The sequence below is a fragment of the Scylla paramamosain genome, chromosome 7 (assembly GCF_035594125.1).
Source record: "Scylla paramamosain isolate STU-SP2022 chromosome 7, ASM3559412v1, whole genome shotgun sequence".
Taxonomy (NCBI): domain Eukaryota; kingdom Metazoa; phylum Arthropoda; class Malacostraca; order Decapoda; family Portunidae; genus Scylla; species Scylla paramamosain.
The window spans coordinates 5,966,647-5,991,500 of record NC_087157.1 but is presented as its reverse complement, the minus strand read 5'-3'; the positions used below and the strand labels follow the sequence as shown (position 1 = coordinate 5,991,500).

The 24,854-nt window shown below is 40.0% G+C and overlaps 3 protein-coding genes across 6 annotated transcripts in view; 2 read left to right on the top strand and 1 right to left on the bottom strand.

The window, feature by feature from the left end:
* LOC135101952 (angiotensin-converting enzyme-like) overlaps positions 1–2,377 on the top strand; it is a 34,772-nt gene extending 32,395 nt beyond the window's left edge. For both annotated transcript variants that reach the window (XM_064006401.1, XM_064006402.1), the window contains exons 12-13: positions 619–779; positions 1,262–2,377. In XM_064006401.1, the coding sequence (XP_063862471.1) occupies positions 619–779; positions 1,262–1,428 (328 nt within the window). In that variant the 3' untranslated portion in view covers positions 1,429–2,377. The remainder of the gene's footprint in view (positions 1–618; positions 780–1,261) is intronic.
* Positions 2,378–5,261: 2,884 nt separating this feature from the next.
* Positions 5,262–19,558, bottom strand: LOC135101951 (PHD and RING finger domain-containing protein 1-like). Of its 3 annotated transcripts, none has more exons than XM_064006398.1 (12): positions 19,400–19,558; positions 17,103–17,412; positions 16,107–16,345; positions 15,836–15,988; positions 15,259–15,420; positions 14,241–14,462; positions 12,784–13,077; positions 12,173–12,384; positions 6,517–10,790; positions 6,311–6,378; positions 6,018–6,146; positions 5,262–5,618 (listed from the first exon to the last, which is right to left on the bottom strand). In XM_064006398.1, the coding sequence occupies exons 2-12, from the start codon at positions 17,401–17,403 to the stop codon at positions 5,406–5,408; spliced, it is 6,267 nt and encodes a 2,088-aa protein (XP_063862468.1). In that variant the 5' UTR covers positions 17,404–17,412; positions 19,400–19,558; the 3' UTR covers positions 5,262–5,405. The 3 variants fall into 3 exon arrangements, with proteins under 3 accessions (XP_063862468.1, XP_063862469.1, XP_063862470.1); XM_064006399.1 differs by having other exon boundaries at positions 19,282–19,536; XM_064006400.1 differs by lacking the exon at positions 15,259–15,420 and having other exon boundaries at positions 19,400–19,549.
* A 477-nt stretch (positions 19,559–20,035) lies between these two features.
* On the top strand, positions 20,036–23,904 carry LOC135101954 (small ribosomal subunit protein uS15). The gene is made up of 4 exons (XM_064006405.1): positions 20,036–20,168; positions 20,419–20,546; positions 21,484–21,649; positions 23,749–23,904. The coding sequence occupies exons 1-4, from the start codon at positions 20,146–20,148 to the stop codon at positions 23,885–23,887; spliced, it is 456 nt and encodes a 151-aa protein (XP_063862475.1). The 5' UTR covers positions 20,036–20,145; the 3' UTR covers positions 23,888–23,904.
* The last annotated feature ends 950 nt before the right edge of the window (positions 23,905–24,854 follow it).

Genomic DNA, 24,854 nt, shown 5'->3' with positions numbered 1-24,854 from the left:
TGATGTCACCTATTCGTCTTTAGTCACCATTTTGAGCTGCTATTATGTACACAGCTGCAAACATTTCCAGTTAGCACTGGTACCTTATCCTTCCACCCCCTCTAAGAACCCTTGAGTCACCCTCGTCCGGACGACTTTCTCAGTAAATCTTACATCTTCTGCATATATAATGCTCTATTATTTTTGTCCAAGCTCAAAATCATTCACTTAGATATAAAAAAATCTGTTTTTATACTTCTTGATTTAGTTGAGGACCAGTAATTGTGATGCCTCCTTATTCATTTGGATGAATTAACATAATTAGGACACCATGGTAGGCGATCCCCATTTCAGGAGATAAGGATGAAACCAGAATATTAATCCATAATCTGAGGAAGAACGTAATACAACCTGTGACAAGAAGACGCCACCACCTGAGATAACTAATATAACCATAATGCAATATAACCTGGATATCAGTGCGCTGGAAACGTAAAATGACTTCAGAGAAAAAAAATAATTTAAAGTAGAAAATCGTAGGTTCACGCCTTTAACAAAAGCGCGGCATTAATGCCGCGCTGACAATCAAAGCTCGCACATGCAATGCAATGATCAGAACCTCCCCCTCCCTCCGTACAGAGATGTGTTGTCCCTGGGCAAATCGCGGCCGTGGACAGAGGCGCTGCAGCGGCTGACAGGGGGCAAAAGCAACAAACTAGAAGTGGAACCCATCTTGGAATACTTCGCTCCGCTCCAGTCGTGGCTTGAGTCCCAAAACAGAGGACAGCTTATCGGTTGGAGTAAGTAACAGATATTCCTCGTTTTCTTCCCTTTTCCAAGGCCTCACTACGTACTACGGATGGCAAACTACTCTCGTTATTTCTGTGCCTTCGCCTGGGTTCACCATAACGGTGGTGTCTCTCGTGGTCAAAGGAGTGATGCATTTCTTAGCCTAGAAAAACAGAAAACTCACTTTACAGATTACTCTGGAAAGCTGAAGACAGGTCCTTATTTTCTCTTTTGATTACTGAAGCAGTTCATGACTGAGCACCCAGTTTCCCATCGTGGCAGCAACAATTAGCTAGTAAAATCCACGAATGTAATGACACTCACCTCTCAAACTTTAAGGAAGCCGCCAGAATAAAACAGAAAATGCTAACATATAAAACAAAGGCTTTCCCCAACCTTCTCTATAATCACAAGAATACACAATAAAATACAATACCACACACACACATTCACGTACTACACAGCCCACTAACCACTGTTCCACGTCCTGCAGGGGAGAGCGAGGCCATCGTGCAGCCCATCACCACCTCCAACGTGTCCATGATCACGGGCGTCATCTTGGCCTGCATCGCAGTGCTGCTTCTGCTGGCCCTCATCTTCATCGTCGTCAGGAGAGTGGTGCGGTCAGGCAAGGCCAAGACCCCGACGCAGGGTACATGAAACCACGCCGACAACCCGAAGTCCGAGGAAAAGATCATCGAGGAAGATTTAGGGACCATCTAGATCACGCCGACTGAGACTTGTAGTATACTGCGTCTCTAGAGATTCACGTGTACTCCCTATCTTCCTTCTCCTGCACTGTGTGACTATTTCGACGTAAGATGCGGGGAAAAAAACACAAAATACGAGTGAGAGTGAGTGTGTGTGAGTGTGTGCGTGTTACTGCTGCGATGCGAGGACAGACTGAGACTACTGAGTAAGATATCGGTGCTTCAAGCTGGTCCCGACGATCATTCTCGAAACAAAACGAAGCATGCGTAGTTTGTTTAAAGAAAAGAAACTCCAGATGACTAAAAGTGATGCCAATCCTGTTTCTGGAAGGGATTTGTCGCATTGGGAAAGGTACATTACGTGCCAGATTCTTTTTTTTTTTTTATCCAAATCTTCGAGGCTCCGGATCCGACTCACCAGCTCAACAGTTTCCATTTAGTGATTTCCTTGTGATTATTTGTAAGTGCACCTCTTTTTCAATATATTCCTCGAATTTTGGGTATGTCGGTATGAATGTGGATAGTGAGAGAGAGAGAGAGAGAGAGAGAGAGAGAGAGAGAGAGAGAGAGAGAGAGAGAGAGAGAGAGAGAGAGAAGGGGGGGAGTGTTAGAGTACAGGAAGTGAGAGATTATTTTTAAGTTCTATTGATTACTGTTGAGAGAGAGAGAGAGAGAGAGAGAGAGAGAGAGAGAGAGAGAGAGAGATTCTTATGGTAGTACCTGAGGGAAGAAGTAGAAGAAAATACGTGTTGAATTAGCTAACTTTTCCTTGAATACAAAATATTCTTGGTGGCTAGAAACCAAGGAATAAAAGAACGATAATATAATGTTTGAAAATAATATAATGTAGCATGTATGTATGAATGAGGAACTAGAATAATAAAGGTGCATAAAATTGATGAGTGGACTGTTTTAATATCATTGTTGTTGATTTAATGTGTTGTATGGGTTTTAGTGAAGCCGTAAAACCCGTGATATTACTAAAAGATTGGTGGGCGCTGAAAGGCAGGTACAATGGAATGAGTTGGGATACCGCCAAGATATATTAAATCCATGACATGGTGTTGCACTACTGCGGCATGACTGGGATAAATATTTTGCAGAGGGTATGATTTATAGATTAGTGTGCAAAATACCGTTAGGTAATCATATGTAAAAGTTTAACATCTTGCATACCTAACGTTATTTTGCAGCTATCCTGTCCTCTTCGCAATGTATTTATTCCAGCAATGCCGCAACGGTGTAACATCGTGCCATATGGATTTACACGATACCGGTAACTCACTTGCTGCATCAAGAAATGGCCTAACAATGATCAAGTATGGATTAGAGGGAAGCTGTCAGCCGGTGTCAATTAGAGGTAAAGAAAGCCGTTTTAGTCTGCGTGATGAAAGAATAAGAATCAATTTACAATTTGTGGATGGGGCATGGCCTTGGGAAGGATCCACAACAGTACAAGAACCTGTAACCGCTCTCAGACTGGCTAAGGCTAAGGCTGGCACGTAGACTCTCCACCTGCTTTTTAGAATGATGGTCCGTAGCGATTCAGCACCACACAGCATTTATATCCTTCCTACCACTATCTGAAGGAAATGACTTGTGTGCATATTCTATTTATATTTATTCAATTTTTACTGATACACACTTTAAAGATAAGAAAACATTTTTTTTTACATATGTAACCACTACAAACAGAGATGATGCTATGAGAACGTTCTTACATTATTCCTAGCCATTACAAAGGGGGGTTGGTGGGTTGGTCAGTCACAGACGACTGAAGGGTTATTTGGTACAGTATGGACTTCACCCCTCTTGGAGATGCATGATTCTGGGACTCTATGAAGAATACTGCAGACAATTGAAATAATGTCCAGCAACTCAATATATTGTCATGTAAAAAAAAAAAAAAAAATGCTGTGATGAGGTCATGTGGTCACACTACTTGGAATTATATTTCCCACTGTTCAAAGCCAAACACCTTTACACTCTTTTCATGTGCAATAATGTGTGCCCATTCCTAGACAGTCGTTGTACGTACACTACAAAACATTCACAAATATTTACACAACCATCTTGCCAGTCATCTCCTTATAATGACACTTATTTGGGGATCCCTTAGGTAGACCTGCTACAGCTTCTTGGTTTTGTTCTGTTTTGTAGTAATAATAATAATAATAATAATAATAATAATAATAATAATAATAATAATAATAATAATAATAATAATAATAATAATGTTTGTTTAGGTGCTAGGAACCTTCGTTCCCAAGGAAGGTTTGGGGTTTAGTATATTTAACTATACTCGCTTTTAATTTTTTTTTCCTTCTCTCTCTCTTAAACTTCAAGAAAGCTACCAAGTAGAAAGAAGAGATGCAAACAATTGGCATAAGCTATAAAGTTTTAGAATACTCCTATTTCAGATAAACTGAAATGTTTCATACTTAATAATTACAATAATAAATTCAAGTAAACTTTTCTGCAGATACCAACTGTTCATTTCTTGATGATAAAGTATTTAGGAAAAGATATATGTAACTTACAGGAAGTTACTCTAATTATTCTCATAAATCAAACATATTGGACAAGGTAGATCCATGATAAATCTTCCTTTTGTTGACCTTATCCTTCTTCCTTGTCCTTGGTGTCTATGAAACAATGTTTCTTAATATTAAATACAAAAATGAAAATAATGTATCTGATGAAGTGAATGACATGATTATCGCTGATACATAATGGTAAACATGAATGTATATGAAGATGAGCTTCTGAATGCAAGGTAAGTACAGCAAATAGTGCAGTCCAATAAACACTTGGTTAACAAAAGAATCACATCCATAATTGCAAATTAAGAGTATTGACAGACAAAAATAAAAGAAAATTCCAAACACTTTCCTTTTCATATATCCTGACACCATAACATTAAATATATTTGTATTTCACTGAGGAACACAAGTTTTAAATGATATATTCCACATACCACATTTCTGATGTATCAGGTCTCATTTCAAAACTACTTTGCAAACTATGCAATTTTTTAGAGCTCTTTAATTATTCAAAATATTGCTCTTCAAAATACGTAATTAATTGCACACGAGGAAAAAACGTAATGCATATTGTATACACCATAATCAGCATTATGAACATTTTTTTTTTTTCTATTCCTTCCCATAACTCCCCTCCCACCTCAGTATAAGAAACCTGCACTTCCTAGCACCTCAACAAAGTACTGGATGGGAATTTAACAAAGTGGTACCCTTACCTTTTACTACTTGATGACCCACATACCCTCAACCACAACTGTAAATCATGAAATGCATCTAAAAATATAGGCTTTCATAAAACATACCTTTCACATTTACTGTTCACAGTTAACGATAAATAAAAGTGCAACAGAGATTCACACCAAAATGAGAGAAGCTATGTCAAGAACCACACCACACCCCCTACCCCCCCGGACCTTCCCACAATCACTTGAAGTCCCTCTCTCCTCTGCTGCTCTCTTGTGCTGGTCACACAACTCCTCCCCATTGCCTTCCTTACACTAGTGACAACCACAGTATCTGCCGAGGAGACCCCGACAGTGGTGGATACCCTTACATCACACAAGTAATGCAAACAGACCTGGTTTAGTTTCACAGTCTTAGGTAATGGGGAAAGAAAAATTAAAGTGCCTATCTTTTTTTTTTTTTTGTGAATACTGTACAGTATCCCTAGTGTTGCAACTTACAACCTAGAATGTACAAATTGTAATCATTAATAACAAAAATATCAAATAAATAATAAAACATACAAAATTCAATTATATTCTACAGCTCTGTCAACCCTGATACTGTATTAAAAATTCCCATATATTCTATTAACATACTTTGTTAGACGGAGGAGAGAAAAATCTACCCCGATTCCATAAAATAACTTTTCTATTCATAATCAGGCTTTACTCTTTATTGGCGTTGGGGGCTTGGTGACCTTTGGGACAAGGATGAATGTAGGAGCTGAGGGTTCTGTGGCTGATGGTTTGGTTGGGGAGGGGTCAGCCCCACCTGTCTGCTTCTTACGGTAATATTTTACCTTCTTGATGTACCCTTGCACAAGGTCCCGAATCTTTATGGGGTTAATCTCTCCTGATTTATTGTGACACACCTGTGGACAGATAAGAAAGATATAAATGTTTTCCTCTCTTTACATATCTTTGCCCTAAGACTGAATGTACTACATAATTTCTTGTCTCTTGTGGCAAGTACACCAATACCCATACCCACACCCACAAGACAAGATTGTTGACAATATTTTGCTAAGTATTCATGGACAATAACATGAAGAGACCATGCCTACATTGCTACTGCCCAGCTTGGGATCTGAATGTAGTTCTCTTTGTAGTGAGCCAAGCACACTAACCTCTAAACACCTTGGTACAGCTCATAAATTTTTCAACCACTAGTTTAAAATTTACCACAGGTATCATAGTGTGAGCACCAAAATAAATTTTCTTGTACATTAACATTAGAAATTTATAGAAATTCAATTCAAGACAGAACATACCTTCTGGACACACTTGCGCATAATCTCCTTGTAATCATCCTTGTCAATTGTTTTCTTGTTATAGAATGGCTTAAGGCTGAGTTTCACTTCCTCAATAACTCTCTCTTGTCGTTGAACTTTCTTCAAGAACTGAAAAGACATCAGTCATTTTTCGTTCTTACAAACTTCAAATGTCATTTGCCAGCAAAAAGGTAAAAAGAAAGAAAATAAACATATAAATAAGTAAATTAATTAATTAATTAATTAAATAAAATAGATTTATAGCAAAGATCAATTTGTAACACAACACATACCCTCTCTTTCACTTGTAGGTCAACTGCTGAACTTGGTATATCATCTTCATTACCATCACCTTTTTTACCTGTGAAAAATGGAAAAATATGCCATAATACCATTCTACATATGCAGTATGATATCATCCAAAAATTATTATGCAGTTTTCTTTGAAAATTTTCACAATATCACTAAAATAATGTTATGATTATGTACTTGTACTTACCTGAACTTTTTAATTTCTTTCCTCCCTTGTGTTTGTGTGGAGTGCTATGCTTGCGTCCTCCCCCACCACCTCCTCCTCCTCCTCCTCCACCACCTCCTCTATTTCCACCAAATAGACTATCAAACTTATCATTCAAATTTCCTCCTCCTACCCCACCACCTGCTCCTGCACCACCACTGCCACTACCACCACCACCACCACCACCACTACTACCACTTTTGCCTCCCTTTGCAACTGGGGGTCTGACCTGGTTTCTCACTTTCCTTTGTGGAGACTTTTCTGATTGATGCGTCGAGTGGGGTGAAGGTGGTTCAAACATGTCACTCACATCAGAGCTGTCTGGGGAGTTAGGGGAATCAATATCCATGTCCACTACATCAGTATGTGTAAGATCCCTCCCATTTTGTGTTACACGTCCCTTCTCCCCAAGGCGTGTGGGTGCTATGATGGTCATTGGAGGGGGGCGGTTTAGAGGGTTAGCTGCTGGAGGTGGCCTCGAAAAATCTGGAGCTGCCACTGTCTGTACTACCTGTGGACGAATCACAGCGCCTCCTGCACCACGGACTGCTGCTGCTGCCAAGGCAGCCGGGTAAAGTATATTTGCCACATTTGCAGGCAAACCAGGAAAAATCTGGTTTATGGTATTTGCTGGGGCTGCAGTGGCTGTTGTTGTTGTTTTAGTTGAGGTTGTGGTTGTCTTAGGAGCCTTGGGTGCCTTGGATGTTTTGGGGGGTGCGGTGGTGGTTGTAGCCACAGGTGTGCTGACAGTCACTGGTGGTGGTACAGTGCTAGTGGCTTCCTCTTCTGGAGGTTTTTGGGGTTCAGGTGGTCGCTCCTCAGGCTCTGGGGGTTCTGTTGGTAATGGTGGAGGAGACACTACCTTGGGTGCCACTACCACCTCTGGAGATGCTTTCTCAACAGTTTCTGTTTGGTCACTGCTGCTGACTCGAGCTTCCTGCTGGGGAGAGCCAGGAGGGGACGGGGATTTTGTGGGTTCAAAAGGATCATACACATCCGGTTCAGGAGAAGACCCAGGTGGTGAACCAGCTGGGGAGTGTGGAACCCCTACTACTGGGGACTTTGCTCTACCAACCGATTCATCAGATTCTGGAGGAGGACCAGGAGGTGTGTTAGGCCCCCTGGCAGGTGCTGGAGGCACTTCCTCCTCTTCCTCATCTCGCAGTGGGTTATTTATTGGCTTCAACACCTGCTTACTAGAGAGTGTGAATTTGACAGCAGGTTCTGGAGGAGTCTTAGGTCCCTGAGGTCTGACCGGAGGCACAGGTGTGGTGCCTAGGTCTGGAGGCAACCGGGTGATACCTTCATCTTCAGAATCCGAGATGAGGATAGGTTCCTGAGGTGGTGGTGTGACCATGATCACATCTAAATCTATGACTTCCGGTGTCTTGGGTGCCTTCTCTTTGTTGCGTGTCTCAGCCAACCGATCAGGTGACCACATTGGCTCATCCTGGAGAGGTGTGCGTTTCCCACTAGGGGAGGGTGACCGGCTCCTTGACCAAGATCTAAATGGACTTCCCCCACGAGGCTTGGTAATTTCCTTCCTCACTCTCTTTCTTGCTTCACCCTCAAGCTTGACATTTCTCTCCCTCTTTTTTTTAGCTTCCTTGTTCTCCTTTCCTGGTGCACGGTTAAAGCTAACACTGACCATGATGCTTCCCCCAGCCTGGTACACTTCCTTACTTTGTAGGGGAGATTTCTCCTTCTTCTTTTTCTTCTTCTCCTTTTCTAGTTTAGTCTCCTCCCTCTTTTCTACCTCCCTGTCCTTCTTCTTATCCTCCTTTTTTCTCTCCTTCTTCTTCTCAGCAACTGGATTCACCTTCTTGGGCTTTTCCTTCACAGGCTTCTCTTTAGGAGGCTTGGCAGGTAGTGCAGCTTTCTTCTTCTCGGGTTTCTTTTTGACAGGTGTACGGGATCTGCTACGGCTCCTCCTCCGCCGCTTGTCTCTGCTCCTTCCTCGCGACCTAGAACTGGAGGATGAACTGGAGGATGAGCTAGAACTAGAGGAGGTATAGGAGGAGGAGGAAGAAGAGGAGTAACTCCTTCTCCGAGCTCTCTTTCTGTTATGAGAGCGAGATATTGACCGAGTGTAGCTCCTTCGACCACCCCCGCCACCACTACCAGCGCCTCCCCCACTTTTTCTGGCTCTTGACCCAGATCGGTGGTGTGACCTTGACCGTGATCTCCTCCTAGACCTGGACCTGGATCTTCTCCTTGACCGTGATCTGGACCGAGACCTGAGTGCTACGTCCCGGCCAAACTCATCCTTTTTCTTGCGTTCCTCCTCCTTCTGTGTGATCATTTTCCTCACATTGTACCTCTCCATCTCCTTCCTCTTGGGCTCCTTCTTCCTTTCCCTCTCTCGTCCTCTCCGTCGACTGGATGATTCTCGGCCCCTCTCACTATTCCTCTCTCCCCGACTGCGGTCCCTATTTCTGTCCCGTCCTGGAGGGTCCTGTGGTTCTCTGCCCCGGCTTCTTCTATCACCTTTACCGCTACCTCTCCGGTCTCTGTCATCTTTGTCATTATCCCGGTAGTTCCTCTCCTTGGTATTCTTGGAGACCTTTTTAAATGAGACATCCTTCTCTTTTTCTTTATCCTTCTCTTTTTCCTTCTCCTTTTGCTTGGTTTTGGTCTTCTGTTTCGGTGGAGGTGTCTTGGGTCTCTCAGGCACCTCAACAGGGGGTGCTTCAATAGGCTCCTTCACTGGTTCTGGAACTTCCATTTCAGGGATAGTGTTTTCTTTGTCCTTCTCCACATCCTCAGGTATCTTTTCTTCTTCCTTAGTTTCTTTGTCCTTTTTATTTACCTTCTCTTTCTTCTCCTTCTTCTTCTCTTTTCTTTTGGCATTCTCATCCACTATTTCACCTTCTTCATAGTCTCCCTCCTGGTCTCTTGGTGGAGATACTTCAATAACTCGCCGGATCTGTAAGTTGACACGTGGCCGGCTGGCTGGGGGTGTGGGTTGTCTTGGTGTCTCACTAGGAATCTCACCCTCCTCTATGTTGTCATCATTGTCATCAAAGCTAATTTCCTCATTGTCAGATATGGTCTCTGTCTCCAGCCCCTCCAGGCCAACCATGGGCTGGGCAGGTCTGTCACGGCTCCTTTCCTCATCACTTTCACCAAAGATCTCCTTCACTAGGCATGGCGGCTTGCTGAGATGGATATTATCATTAGTGCTACTGGTCACCTCGTGGTCACCAGTGTTGCTGTCTGAGAGTGATATAGAACTATTGGCAGATTTGTCCAACTCAGGAGTATCAGTGTCTGAGACTGCCTCCAACTCAAAGTCATTGAGGCCTGGCAAACTACTGCTTCCCACCACATTGTTTTCCTCCATCTCCTCCACCACTACTCTTCGAGGCACTGCTTCTGCCGCTACATCACGGCATTCGGGTTTGTCACTGTCATCAATCACTAACTCATCACCACTGGACTCTGGTTCATTCTCCTTTTTGTTAGATTCTGGCATCATTGTCACAGCAGCACCACCTTTGTAGTTCCCTATAACACTACGGTCACCACCGCCCTCATCCTCCTCATCATCTTCCTCCTCTTCCTCATCATCATAATCCCTTTCAGGTACTTCAGGGTCTATATCACTATATATATCAATTTCTTCATCGTCTTCCTTTTTCTTTTTATCATCAGGCTTTCTCGGCTTTTTCTCACCACCATTGTAGCTGCTTCCGGGCAAATGATTGGGTCCTCCTCCCTCCCAGCCTCCATCACCATTTTCTCTCAAGTAAGAAGCATACCTTTTAGCTCCTGTTGGATCACTATCTTGTGATAACCTGCTGTCCGCTCCTTGAGAACCACTATCAACACCACCACTACCACCTGACTGTTGTTGTTCCCTTGGAGGAGATGCAGACTGGCCATCACCTGTCTGCTGTCTGCCAGGGGAGTCAGGGCCAGCTGTTCTTGTGTTCACCCTCATTCTCCCATTTAGCCTCAGCATTTCTGACCCTCTGCCAGCAGAACCAGTAGACTTTTTGAAGGTGCCACCAGATTTGCCACAAGCTGGCTGAAGGAGAAGGGACTGGCTCTCTATGATTGAGGTCAGCAGATCACCTGGGGTGTTAAAGTTATTGTTCTGTACATCACTGGGTTTTGTCAGTCTGGGGTTGATGGAGGAGTGAGACATGACTGCCCTTACTGAAAGGGCCTTACGTCGTGCAATATCACGACTGTCCATGACCCGGCGTCTTGCTACTCCAGCTGCTAAGATAGCATCTCCATACTCATCAGGCCTGAGAATAAAAAAAAGAAGTTAAATTCATAAAGAATTATAAGATCATATTAATTATTCCATTTATAGGAAATAAACATTTTAATCATTTGGTACATTTATAAAATAAATTTACAAGAAAATTTCTAAATATGGACAAACACAAATATTAACCCCTAAAGAACCAGAGGCACCTATACTAGGTGAAGACTGGAAGCAGTTATAGCTGCTTTGTGATTTTTACTTTTAATTTAACAACTATTTGTCAATTTTTGTAATTCAGTCATTAGTAATACTGCCTATGAACTATAGCAGAACCAGACTGACTTGGTACCCAGGGTGTTGGTTGTACCTCTCCGCACTGTTGCCACCTCAACCCTGGAGTGACCCGACCTGCCAAAGGTCAGCAAGGCATGGCCTCGGGTATTCACATGTCAAGGACACTGGGGTGGCAGTGCCGCAAGGCTCGTACACATTGCCAAGTGTATCAAAAGATGTAGTGTCATTGTTCCATCATCAAATTGAAAGCCATTCAAAAGAAAACATGAAGTCATATATAACAACTTATAATTTTGGAATAATTAAGGCAAAGGATGGCAATATGAGCAAGAGAGAGAGGTGTTCATATGCCTGTTGACTGTGAACATGACACCAGTGTGGGACAGGGACAGCCAACGCCCTAAGTACCAAGTTAGTCTAGTTCCACTATAATTAAGCTCATCTCTCAGTCTCTGACCCATTCTCACCACGTCCAAATGCAGTGAGTGATTCTGACAAGTTCGATTCCCTGCTCGCTCCCTCCTGCATTTGCACCTCAATACTATGTGTATTACCACCTCACACTCAATCACTTGCTACACATCTTGTGAGAGCGCATTAGGACAGGAACTTGACAGACTGTTTAATGTGTGAAGAGAGTTCAGGGCACCCATTTTCATTTGACACTAGCTGTATCCAGTCTGGCAAAACAGACACATGACAGGCAAGTGACTCCCTCCATCTCCTCCCTTCAACTCATTGTCTCTCCATAACCACTCCATGTAAAAACACCTGGATGGCATAATTAGAAAGAGGAAAATCTGACGTTAAATACAAAGTCTATTTCATTTGTTTTTTCCATTGCTAGCTGACTTAAAGGTGAGTGAATACAGGCTATTTTCAACATTTAGTACTAGAGGACAAGTTCTAGCACGACAAAAATCACCACCACCACCAGTCCTTTAGGAGTTAAGGATTGAAATTAAATTTTGTTCTGTGAAATCAACACATTTACACTCCTCTAGTAGGGAGGATGATCACACCACACACTCTGCAGCCCAGTTAGAAGAATAATGCGACTATATCCTGACATCATAAAAGAAAGATGATAATGATGATGATGATGATGATGATGCCAAAACTTACTCAGAAGTCACATCCACATCTGCATTAAGTCCCAGAAGAGAGAGTTGAGGTAGGGCTGCACTGGCTCTAAGAGACCCAAGAGGCTGTGACTTGATAGCAGGCTGCATGATTGGCACCATCTCCCATGGCTTGGAGGGTCGAATTCCCAGTGCCTCAGCTATTCTTCCTTTAGGTGTTGTGGCAGGTGGTAATGCCTTAATCTTCTTTGTGACCTGAAAAGTAATCATTTGATATTACAGTATATGATTTAGAGAGAGTTAAATTTCATAAATGTTAAGGAAAAACTTTTTCCATGAAATTGAATTCATCAGTAAAGATATCTATGCAAAGTTTTGAAGACACAAAAAGAAAATCTTAAATAGTCTAGCAAAATGTAATTAATATTTCAAATTAATAATGAGGAGCAGACCAACAAAATTATTAAGTTCACGGTGGATACAAGGAACTAGAGAGCTTAGTAAACAAACTGTAAATATCTCTGGAAACCGCTAGGTAAGCTGGCATGAAATAACCAAACTCACATTAATGACGATCACAATGATGATGATGATGATGACGACATTAGCTTTAAAATGGTTGAATGCACTTTGTGAGAGTTTTGAAACTCATACCTTCTTTTTCTTTTTCTTTGTTTTTCTCTTCCGACGCACTATTTTCTTCTTCTTACGTTGGACCTTCAGGCCTTTTCTGCGGGTTTTTGTTGTTGAGGTCGCCTTCTTTGTAGTTGTCTTTCTTTTCTTTGTGACTTTTCTCTTTTTCTTTCTAACTACTTTTCTCTTTTTCCTCCTGGGTGCCTTTGTGCCTCTGCGTGTCCTTGTTGTAGTTGTGACTGTTGTTGTGGTGCTGGTGGCACTGCTAGTTTGCACTTTCCTCTCTTGGCCCAAAACCTCAAGCTCCTCAGCAGCCTAGAAAACATTAAGAAAATTAAAATCCTAAAACCTAAAAGAAATCTTGATATTCCTTTCCATGCATATATTATATGCAGACTCACATCTCATATTTTTTTTTACTAGTACAGTGGAACTTCGGTTCTTGAACTTAATTCATTCCTGAATGCTTTTCGAAATACAAAATGTTAAAAAAACAAACTATTTTTCCCACAGGAATCAATATAAAATGGATTAATCCATTCATGGACACCAGTTTACACTGTCTTAGCAGCTCATGATAGATCCCAAAGCCTAGATGGTTGCTTCACAACATCTCCAGCTCACAAATTATTTGTCCAGAAAGGATGTATTGAAAGAACTTAGTGCCACAAAACTCATCAAAAGATACTGTTAAGACTTCTTTGTCACTGATCTAATGAAGCCTTACAGAAGGTCACTGAGAGGAGCAACCCACTTACAGCCAAAATGAAGGTAATCATAACACTAAAGACATCTTGCTACTGGGAAAAGCTACTGGAAAAATGCAACTGTGCAGTAATGATGGCATTGGGGGTCACTGAGAGAGCCACAGGTGGCTCGAGATAACTCCTGAGCACCAAAAACTATTTATTTATATAGAGGCTTTTCAACAGGATTCAAAGATTTTCAAAGATTGAATTACTGTCTTATACTCAGCGTCTCTCCTTCAAATATATAAAAGAAAAGTAAACATTTGTAGAAACTATGAATTAGTAATAAACAGCAGCTTTTGCTATGTCTTTTAATATCTGAAATCAAGTAACTTTGCTCTAGAAGTGAATTATGGTACCACAACCAACACAATAATTTTGTTCAAAAACTGATTTATTTGAAAGGGGAGCTGTTCAGTAATATGGCATTACAAGTAAGTAATGTGATGGAAGGTGTATAGGAAATGGTCACCTACCATAGAAGCAGGGCATAACACCTTTTTTTTTGACACGTTTTTCTTTTTTTCTTTTTAATGTAGGAAGGGCACTGGCCATGGGCAACAAAATTGAAAGAAACAGAAAAAAAAGCCCACTAAGGTACCAGTCCCCAAAAATTCAGAAAACTGTCAAAAATCACAGTATAAGCATCTTGAAAGCTGACTTGTATCCTGTAACTGAGGATTGTTATGTAACAGGAATACATTATCCATCATGCCACACAATACTTACAGCTATGGCTTCCACTAATGCCTCCTGTTCTCTTTCATTTTGCATGTTTGCTGCTCTCTGCTGCCGTGACCGAGTGATGCGTGCACGGACCCTCTCAGAAGCCCGGGTACGGGGTAATAACCTAGGCCTCTCAATAGCACGATTGGGACGTAAGTGTGGAAGCGAGGAACTAGGAGCACCATCCTCAATAAGGTCTATCAACTCTCCTTCTTCAATGCCAGCCTGAAAACATTCAAGGTCCTTCCACACCAACCCAAATATTCCAGGCCATACAGAGCACTTAGTAACAATTCCACTCCAGCACTCCAAGACATTTAAGCACCAGTCATATTTAACTTGAATTAAGGTAACTAATATTTTTGAGGTATATTCCTGTTTTCTTAAATGAATCTTGATGATTCAAAAATTAAGATAAAATATATAATATATATTACATGAACAACAAAAACAAGTAAAAAACTTTCAGCAATGACATTTTCCTTCTTTTGGCTGGTCTCATTTAGGATATTAATTAGTATATAAAGTAAAAATTAGTAAATTAGGACCATCATATATAATCCTACCTACATTAATCACAAAGCACTGCACAACATAAATGTACTTACCACAATCTCAAGCATATCATATTATACAATGACATACCATATTATGCAATGGCATACCATTCCTGTGATCAAGACAACAATATGCCATACCACAACTCCCAGTTATATTCTTCAAACTTCAGTATTAATGTCAGCTTCAATAAAAATATGAAGCACCGTTTTCTATTGGAAACATTCCTTGGAAACATTTGCAATCCACTGATTATAGTCATTTCATCAACAAACCCATCCAGCTTTCATTGCACCACCGAGACTTGTTTTTTGCTCAAGGAGCAAGTGGTCACAATATCTGCCAATTTAGAGTAACTTAATAATAACAACATATAGGAAGAGATGAAAGAGACAGCTGGCCATATAAGGTCCAATTTTGAAACTTAAAACTGCTCAATTGGATAATGTAAACTAAAACAGACCTCTGCAGCCGCTGAGGACGAATTCACAGCCTGGCAGTCAGAACAGAACCATTCCTCGATGGGCACCCGGGCCAAGGGAGGGTCAAGGCACTCCAGGTGGTAACCCTGATCACAGCCATCACACAACAGCAGCCGGTCCTCCCGGTCACAGCGACCACACACCTACCAGTTGTAGTCATCAGTTCTTGTGCCCATAAAGTAATTTAAAGTTGAAGAAATTATAACACCATTGAAAAGCCAGATTAGGAAAGAAGAAAGAAAATAAGTAAAAAAAATTTTTTTTTGAGAATAATGGTAATGTACCTGAGTTCCAATTACTTTTCACACATGCTACATTTTTTTCCTTTGACTGATACGACATCAGTGGTGCATATGATAGCAGTTGTCATGCTGAGACTCTTAGTTTGCAACATTAAGCTTTGTTTCCTGAACGTCTTTGAAGATATGTGTGCAGACCCCATTTTGCCATACACACATCAATAAAAAGATGATATATACTCTACATGATGTATGATATAACCAATAGCTTTGAATATTTATATATGATGCAAATATTTCTTTCCTTGTCCATTTATACCTCACAGAAGGTGGGGTCTTCCTCTTCCTCAGGTGGGATGTCAGCTGGCTTCACTTCCTCCACAGACACACGCCGAATGATGCGACCACCTATGTACCGCCGAACAAACACCAAGAAAAACGGTATTCTATCTTGGGGACAGCTATTGTTTGTCTGAAATAGCAGGATGAAAGAATACATTTTCATAAACTAAGATGGATGACACAAACTCACATTAATATTATATCAAACTAAAAAGCTTGATAAATACAAAAAAAAATCTCCTACCTACCTTTGCCCACTCTAAAATGCAGTCCAGACAGAAGGAGTGATCACAGCCCTCTGGTGATCCTATATTGTCCTTCATGCGACCAAGACAAATGGCACATGGTTCCCCAGTAGTTCCTCCTCCTTCACTACCCTCAGAGTCACTCCCTGCTGCAGCACTTGTGGGTTCAGGCTTGGCAGTTGTACAAGAGGTGGTTGCTGTTTCATCTTCATCATCAGAGTCATATTCTTCGCTGTCTGTTACTGAAAATAATATTTATCTATTTATTTTTTCTCTCTACTTAGAGTGAAATGAGATAAAATTGTCTTGATTCATTACTGCTTGGGTGGGCATGAGTGAGGATGAGGCATAAGACTAAAAAGACCACTGACTTGTTATTACCCATATAGTTTAGTCAAAGTGATGAGTACAAGAACTATAGGAAAGATAATGGTAAAATGTAGCAAAATAGACCATAAAACATAAGCAATACAAAATTTAAAGGTGAAATTATTTAAAATTTTATATATAATTTCTTGAACCATGATAATAAAATACATCAGGTATATCAAGGGAGATTCTAGCTAACAAAACAGCAAAGAAAGGTTTATAGCACAATTTAAAAGGTACATGGAAGGTCGGTCGGTCGGTCGGTCTCTCTCTCTCTCTCTCTCTCTCTCTCTCTCTCTCTCTCTCTCTCTCTCTCTCTCTCTCTCTCTCTCTCTCTCTGCAATGTGACATTTTCCCATGATTTGTTATTTTTAGCTAACTTAAGCTAGTCCTCATATGTTGAAAAATGTCTAATCTTCTCCAGGAAGTAAAAAATTCATTAGTAATAGATGAATGATGATAATGATGATATAAACCTTCAGATTATCTCACAAAAAGCATCTAGTTGGTGATAAAGGAATCAAACCAAACTCTTCTTGTATGACAAAATCATTGAAAATTCACACAGATGTACACAAATATACACACAAGAATATTAAAATAAAGATATACATTCAGATAAAAAATTACCTTCTTCACTCTCCTCTCCATCTTCATCAGTCTCACACTCCTCATCTTCATTGTCACTTACATCTTCTTCATTATCACTTATCTCATCTTCTTCCTTGACTTCCTCATCATCATCATCCTCTTCCTCCTCGCCCTCCTCATCCTCATCCTCGTCTGAAGCATCATCAGAGTCAGAGTCGTCCTCTGAATCAGACTCCACGGCTCGTTTCCGCTTCACAGCTCGCCTGTTCACTTCATCCTCTTCATCAGAATCTTCGCCTCCTATATCTGTGACTTCCTTGTTGCTCTCCTCCTTGTGCATCTCAGACAGCTAGTAAATCAAGAACAATGTCATTACATACAGAAATATGTAGCAAACATATGTATGTCAATGAACACATACACTTTTTTAAATGTTTGAGAAGACAAATACAATGCTAATGACAGTTTCCTAGGGATAAGAGATTTTAATACAAAACAGATACAACAAAGAATATAAAAAGAAAACTGACCCAAACTGGATGTAACTATCAGCAGTTCTTGGTTTTAGTCACCAAGTATAAAGAATCTTCATATTGTAAAAAAAAAAAAAAAAAAAAAAAAAAAAAAATCAGCATTATTGCAGTTTAGTACAATTCAAAGTGAGTCTGGAATCAGGTATTGCAGTTTGACTCACATGGACAAGAGACGGAAGGAAGGCATCCAGTCCCATTAAGGGATTTGGTTTCTCAGTTAGGATATTAGGTTAGATTTTGTTTTCAAGTACTTCCTACTATCATACAAAAAATACTAATAATAATGAAAAAAAAATAGGCAATTAGTATGACTGGGTATTATGTCCATGGAGGGGCAAAGCTATTATCTGAGAAGAAATGGTAGACTATACACCCACATAATGGCCTGGACTCCTTCCAGTAAAAAAAAGTGTGTCCAGATTCCATTACATCAGTCAGTAATGACTGGCAATCTAGTATGAATGTTACATGAAAACTATTGTGTTGTGCTGCATTCTTTCAAGTTATTAATTCCTCCTACCTCATGAGAGGGGAAGTGTGGTGTGTTTATTATCTAATCTGTTGCACACACATTAACCTAATCCAAACCACCCAAAGTGGAGCTTAAATAGCTGATCCTAATTTAAATCATTACTAATAAAATGGTTATCATCATTACCATGTTAATAAAGATAACTGATCCTTGTGCAATACATTAATATCAATACTCTTAACATAGAGGGTTTAAAAGGGTGTAAGTGAAACCTGTCATGAAAAAAAAAAAAGCACACCTAAGCAGCCACAACAACAAAGGACACAACAGTTTACTGTGGCAAAGAATACAAGCATTAAAGCAGGACACACCCATACATTATGCTACACAATAACCCATGACAGCCTGTACCCAAATTTCCATATAACTTTCTACAGAGAACAAAGTACCCATCTATATTCTAAGCATTCTTGTGCAACCATAAAATGTGTTTGGGTAAGAGATGGGAGTTACACCTCTATCACCACAGCCCACACTCATGCGAGGAAAGAGGGAATCACGAAATAAAGTATAAAACAAGAAAAGTCAACAAACAAAAATGTATTAAGTTTACTACGCACTGCAGTTAAGGTAACAAAGGCAGGGACTGAGCAAACACTGCTATCGAAGGGAAAAGGCTCGCCAGACTGCGGACTACCCTTGCGTATCATTCCCTGCACAATGAAGGTCTGAGGGGTGCCAAGTTTGCCCGGTGGTGGCTTCCCTCCGCAGGGCAACGCCGCAGGGAAACCGAATGTCAAAACTCGCACACTCCCTCACCCCGATCGCTCCCTAGCCGCCCCCGTCACCCTCACAGCTCACCTGTACCCTCCCTCACACCAAAGGCTCCCACCTTCACCCTAAAGCCTACCTCACCTTGACCCTCCCTCATCCTCGCCCTGACCCTGCCTCGCCCTCACCTCCAGCGTTGCGGGTAGCGAACAAGTTGGAAAAGATGTTGGATACGTCTCTCACTTACTGCTATATATTCACATATTCCATGCAACACTTAGCGAGCGGTAAAATAACGAAACAAGTAAAAAAAAAATACAAGAATAAAACTACAGATTACCAAGTTCATCTTTACCATTTATTTATATTATGAATTAAATAACGTAACCAGAAAGCTCATTAGTGTTTATCTCCACGTTTGCCATGCATTACTCTGCTTTACCTGCTGCGGGAGGGAGGGTCGGAGGTAAAACCTGCATCCACAAACCAACAAAACAAATCAATCCAGCAGACAGCTCACAGGCGCAGCCAGCAGGGAGCAGGCGCCTTTAACCACCCACCCGGGGAAGCCGATCCTGCCCTTTAAGATGAAGGAGGCGCTAATACTGCAGTTGATCTGGGAGACGCACCATAAGACTTGCAAAGGGCCAGTTAACTCATAATTGGAAGTCGGCGTCGGCCATTTCTCGTGTCTTCGAACTCTTTGCTGTACATTGATGGTGGTATGAAAAAAAGATCCCTTGCCTGTTTTGCTATTTTACGGGTCTCTAATTATCCTGTTGGTTAATTTTTTAGGCTTATCTAGATACTTTTTAGTTCATTTCTTAATATTTTGATTTTTTTATTGATATGTTTTAAAACACCACCTGTCAAATGACAGAGAGAAAATAGCTGGAACATTGGGGGGTTTGTGAGAGCAATTGCTGAAATGTAATATAAATAATAAAATCAAATATAGTTTATGTTATGTTTTAGTAACCAAATAATTAGTAATATTTTATTTAAAATGTTTTTCAATTACTTTTTTTGCGAAAATGATCTGAAAGAAGAAATATGCAATAAAATATTTGTTTCAATTAAATACAGCAATTAGTCCTGAAAATCAAAAATGTCCATTCTAAACATAAATATATATAAATCTTAATTCAAATCATTATTTTAACACTATTAAAGCGTGTTTAGAAGAAATCTAAAAAAAAAAAATGGTGTAGTGGAAAACATTACTGGAACGCCACCTTCGGGTCCTTTACCACCATTAAGTCTGAGGAAAGCCTGCGGCGCCGAGGACTCGCAGTAAATCAGCAAAATGGGTCGTATGCATAGTGGAGGGTAAGCAGTTCACACTATTCTCAAATCTGTATGTGCCGTGGGATATTTTGACAAGAATACAGCAGCCATGTGAGCATTATATGAAAGCTAAAATGATATGAAATGTGTTGTTTACCTGAGCCGCCACGTGATTCCGGCAGGACTAAGCATGTCCCTTGCCACACTCATGGGCGGGAAAAGCTGGTTGTCTAGATTATAGTAGAGCATATGTCTAGTTAACATACTTAAGTGAATCCTCTACTGCCTCCAGAAAGGGTATATCCCAGTCTGCCTTGCCATACCGCCGCTCCGTCCCCAACTGGCTCAAGCTCACCAAGGACGATGTGGAGGACCAGATTGTAAAGCTCGCAAAGAAGGGCCTCACTCCTTCCCAGATCGGTACTGTATTGATCCGGTGTTTGCATGATCAGTCTGCATCACTTAAAGTTCAGCCAATAGGATTATTATGTTGGTTAGGGTAGGTTGCCAGGTCAGCTTGTATTGTGGAACGATCTTATCTCAGGATTATTTTCAAAGGATTCTCTTGGTTATTTTATTTTACTAGTTGTAGTGAAGCATTCTCTTTACTAGTTGTAGTGAAGCATTCTCTCAAGATTTTTAGAATTTTGAAAACCTGTAAACGTTTTAATGATTTTTTTTTTTCATAAAACTGCATCCTCTCATATTCAAGATAAAACTCTTCAGATAGATTTTAAATAATATGATATCCATTCTTGTTCAAATCACCTTATTGTTATCAGAAACATGGAAATGGTCCTTATGCCATCTTTTTAAGTGCAGAAAAAGCAAACTTAAGATTGTGTTGATGTGTAAGGCCAAATATCATTAAGACCAGAGGATTCTCCTCTTCGTCTCGACAGATTTGGCAGATTGAAAGAGAACCCAGGATAATCCCTGACTGAGAACTTTTCTCAGTCAGTTTCATACCATGGGTACAATTTTTGGTGCTTGTGCTTGATCAATCTCACAATTTTAATTAAGTTCATGTTTTTCTGTTTCCCATGTTCATATTTATCCATCTTAGTGCTTGTCATCCCAGTAAAGATTGATGCTACTGCTCATAAATGAAAAAAATAAATGTAAATCATAATTTTTTTTATGAAGTTATTTATGCTTCACTGGTGTCCTTGTTTCTATACTAACTTAACCTAACTGCCAGTTGCAATGCACAGCACATCCACTTCAGGATAATGAAGTATACAGTGTTACATTACATACATACAATTTAAAATATTTTGGGTGTTTGAGTGAGGTTACCACTAGGAATTGTCTGCTTTTAAAATTACATCAAAGTCATGTGTTGTTTCCTCCAAAGGTGTGATTCTGCGAGACAGTCACGGTGTTGCCCAGGTGAGATTTGTCACTGGCAACAAGATCCTTCGTGTGCTTAAGGCTAAGGGTTTGGCCCCAGACATCCCAGAGGACCTGTACCACCTCATTAAGAAGGCTGTCTTTATCCGCAAGCATCTGGAAAGGAATAGGTGAGTTTAGTACCTTTGTGCATGCGTATGTTTAAATTTCTTTGAGTATGGGTGTGCCAACTACCTCAGTCAAGTAAAGTGAAGATTTACTCCATGTATATGGATGTTATTTATAATATGCTAATGGCAACAAGAAAACAAAGATCTTGAGGATGAATATTTAAGTTTACATTATTTTATTTTATTGCATTATATTATTATTTGTCTTTATTCACAATGCATACTGATTGCTTCCTCTGTACCATTTTGAGGTATAGAACAAGCAAGCTTAAGATTCTGTTGATGTGTCAGGCCAAACTTGTGTAAGATGAGAGGACATTCTCCTCTTTGTCAAATCAGGTTTGGCAGACCAAAAGGGAACCCAGGATAATCTCTGACTGTGACCCTTTCTCAGTCAGTTTCATACCTTTTTCAATTCTCTTATTGATGCAAGGCTGGTGTCCTTTCTCTCTTTTATGTACCTAGCCACACCACAATTAGAAATTGATGTTTGTTGCTAAAATTCCTTTGAGTATGGCTAGGTCCAGTATCTAATGGTGCCTTTTGCATTTCTTCCATATATGTCATAATGTTTTCTATCTAGTATTTTTTCATTTTGTCAATTCCAGGACCCTGCCCTTTTATTTCACTGGAGATTATCCTGTAACTACATCTACCATACTTGTGCTATATTCTTTGCCATCATCCTCCCACTTATTGTTATTTTTTCCATGTGGGCAAACCACCTTGCAGTGATGTTTTTGAACCCCCTCAGCTATAATTATTTTCACCATCCATTTGTAGCACATCATAGGCTTTTTTATATCACTCATTTCAGCTGCCTAGATCCTGGTCTCTGTTATTCCACACCTTTGCTCTTATGTTTCTCTTTAAACTCTGCAGGGACATGAGTAGGAAGATAATACAAGAAGACTCCTGTCATGGTCTTTTCCTGGGAAAAGTTCTTATGGACAAACTTCAGATATAGAATTCATGATAGATGGTTGGGGAGTTGTTAAAAGAAAAGACAGGAGATATGAAGTTAAGGAAGACAGAAAAGATGCTGATGCTAGGAATACACCCATACCTCCCTTAAAGGCTTTTAATTAATCAAGAATGTGTAATGAGGAATAAAAGGCACCTGAAAATTAGTAAATTGGTCTGAAAAATCTATCTCATCTCCAGAACTCCATCTCCTTCCAGGGAACTTCCTGCAAGTAGTTGGCCGTAGCAGGAGAATTTCTATCTTTACCTGTTCCAGCATTCCCTTGTTGCATGATTCAACCTTTTATCATCTCCCATTCTCTAAAACGTTTCCACTCTGCTAGCATATTTTATTAGTTATCCTTGTTTTTTGTCAATACAGGGTAGTGGTTAGAGCCACTGAATATTCTCCACAGCTTTCATAAAATAAAACCTTTATCCTCTCATCTGCTACTATATATTTGAACAAGTTTTTTAATGTGTCACTGTATTTAAGTTTGTGTTGGAACATCCCTTTCATAAATGTTCACCAGGTTCTTTCCATTTTCACTTATTCTGTCCACCCCCAATTTACCAGTGTACCCCATTAATGATAACATTGCTTCCAACACTCATCTTCATATCCACAACAGAAATATCCTTACTCATGAAACTTCTCAACTTCCAACTCCTCTCAGAATTTATTCTCGATCTCTCCTTTCCTTGTCTTTGCATTCATCTGAGCATACACTCGTATCCTTGCATATTTACCAGTCCACCTCTTTTACACCCACACTAACTTTGAACTTCACCTTCAGTCTAGACAAACACCATTAAGAACAGTTTGAGAAAATGTTTGTTGCTCATGTAATGGTCTGTTATGATTTGGTAATATATTTCAGGATTTTTTTTTTTTTTTTTTTTTTTTTTTTTTTTTTTTTGGGGGGGGTAGTGTCTGAGTGGTCAGATACTACTTTTCTCATATATGAGGCTTAATTATCTAGAAAGGTTTAGCAGGATCACTTGATTGTAATAGATGTGAATAATTTCTTGTAAACTTCCAGGAATCTGATTTTGTGGTAATTGATTTAAAAAAATAAATTAAATAAAAGGCACTCTATCCCTCTAGCCTGAACATGAACCTTTCCACTTCACAGGAAGGACCGTGACTCCAAGTTCCGCCTCATCTTGGTAGAGTCACGTATCCACCGCCTGGCCAGGTACTACAAGACTCGTAATGTGCTCCCCCCAACCTGGAAATATGCATCAGCTACCGCCTCAGCCCTAGTTGCATAAATAAAATACGTTGAGAATTTGCTCTTTTATTATACCATGTTTATTTATGTGATATATTTCATCTAAAATTATCATTTACATGCCTAAATAGTTGCTGGTTCCCAGACCAGTTCAACTGTGTACTTACATCCCAGGAATGTGGCCATTTTACTGCCATGTATGCAATTACCACATGACCTCACCTTCCATTAAAGAAAAACATAATACATAGTACTAGGAAATGCTGCTCAAGAAAATTTACAAAGAAATGTTTTAAGCTTTAAAGGAATCTTTATATCTAGGAAGTCACTGGTAATCACCTTGAAAAATATGCAAAGAAAATAGTCGGTTACCTATAGAATGCAAGACTGATTACATCACACTGGTTATAAACAACATAATTCCTGGTCTTACATCAACATTTATTCTTACACATTACAAAAAATCAGTCATAGCCAGTGTTCATTCACAACCAGTGTGACATCATACTTCAGCTCTGTATTCACCACATACTTGAAAATACTGTTTACCATGCTTTGAACTAATGTAGTACTGCTACAGTACTCTTCAATGAAAGACCTAATATACCACAACTGTATGGTTGCAACGATTTGAACAGTTCAATTTTCATTGCTTTTACACTATTAAGTGTTCTCATGAGCAGCTTGTATATATGTGCATTTCACACATGCTCAATAACAACTACAGTATTTAGAATATACAATGGGTCACAATGTTTGTTCTCAAACATTCATATCTTTCCCAAAAACCATCATAAACATTAATATGTGCAAAACCATTAACCATTGTTGTTCCTGTCGTCAGTCAGAACCTACTTGTTGACAAGAATCTCAATACAGCTACACTTGGATCAGAAACTTCCCAGCAAAATTTCAACTCTCCAGGACGTATGGGCAAGTGACTGCTAGAAATTATAATATACTTCTCTTTTCTGTGTTTTAATGGAAGTTCCTAATTATTTTTTCCT

What these genes read in the sequence shown, in the direction of transcription:
- LOC135101951 (XM_064006398.1), bottom strand. Translation starts at nt 17,403, where the DNA reads ATGCACAAGGAGGAGAGCAACAAGGAAGTCACAGATATAGGAGGCGAA. An exon ending in CAAAGAAAAAGAAAAAGAAG is followed by an intron (nt 12,385 to 12,783) that starts GTATGAGTTTCA and finishes ATTACTTTTCAG; the next exon opens with GTCACAAAGAAGATTAAGGC. An exon ending in GATGTGGATGTGACTTCTGA is followed by an intron (nt 10,791 to 12,172) that starts GTAAGTTTTGGC and finishes TTTTATTCTCAG; the next exon opens with GCCTGATGAGTATGGAGATG.
- LOC135101954 (XM_064006405.1), top strand. Translation starts at nt 20,146, where the DNA reads ATGGGTCGTATGCATAGTGGAGG. An exon ending in CCTCACTCCTTCCCAGATCG is followed by an intron (nt 20,547 to 21,483) that starts GTACTGTATTGA and finishes TTTCCTCCAAAG; the next exon opens with GTGTGATTCTGCGAGACAGT. An exon ending in AAGCATCTGGAAAGGAATAG is followed by an intron (nt 21,650 to 23,748) that starts GTGAGTTTAGTA and finishes TCCACTTCACAG; the next exon opens with GAAGGACCGTGACTCCAAGT.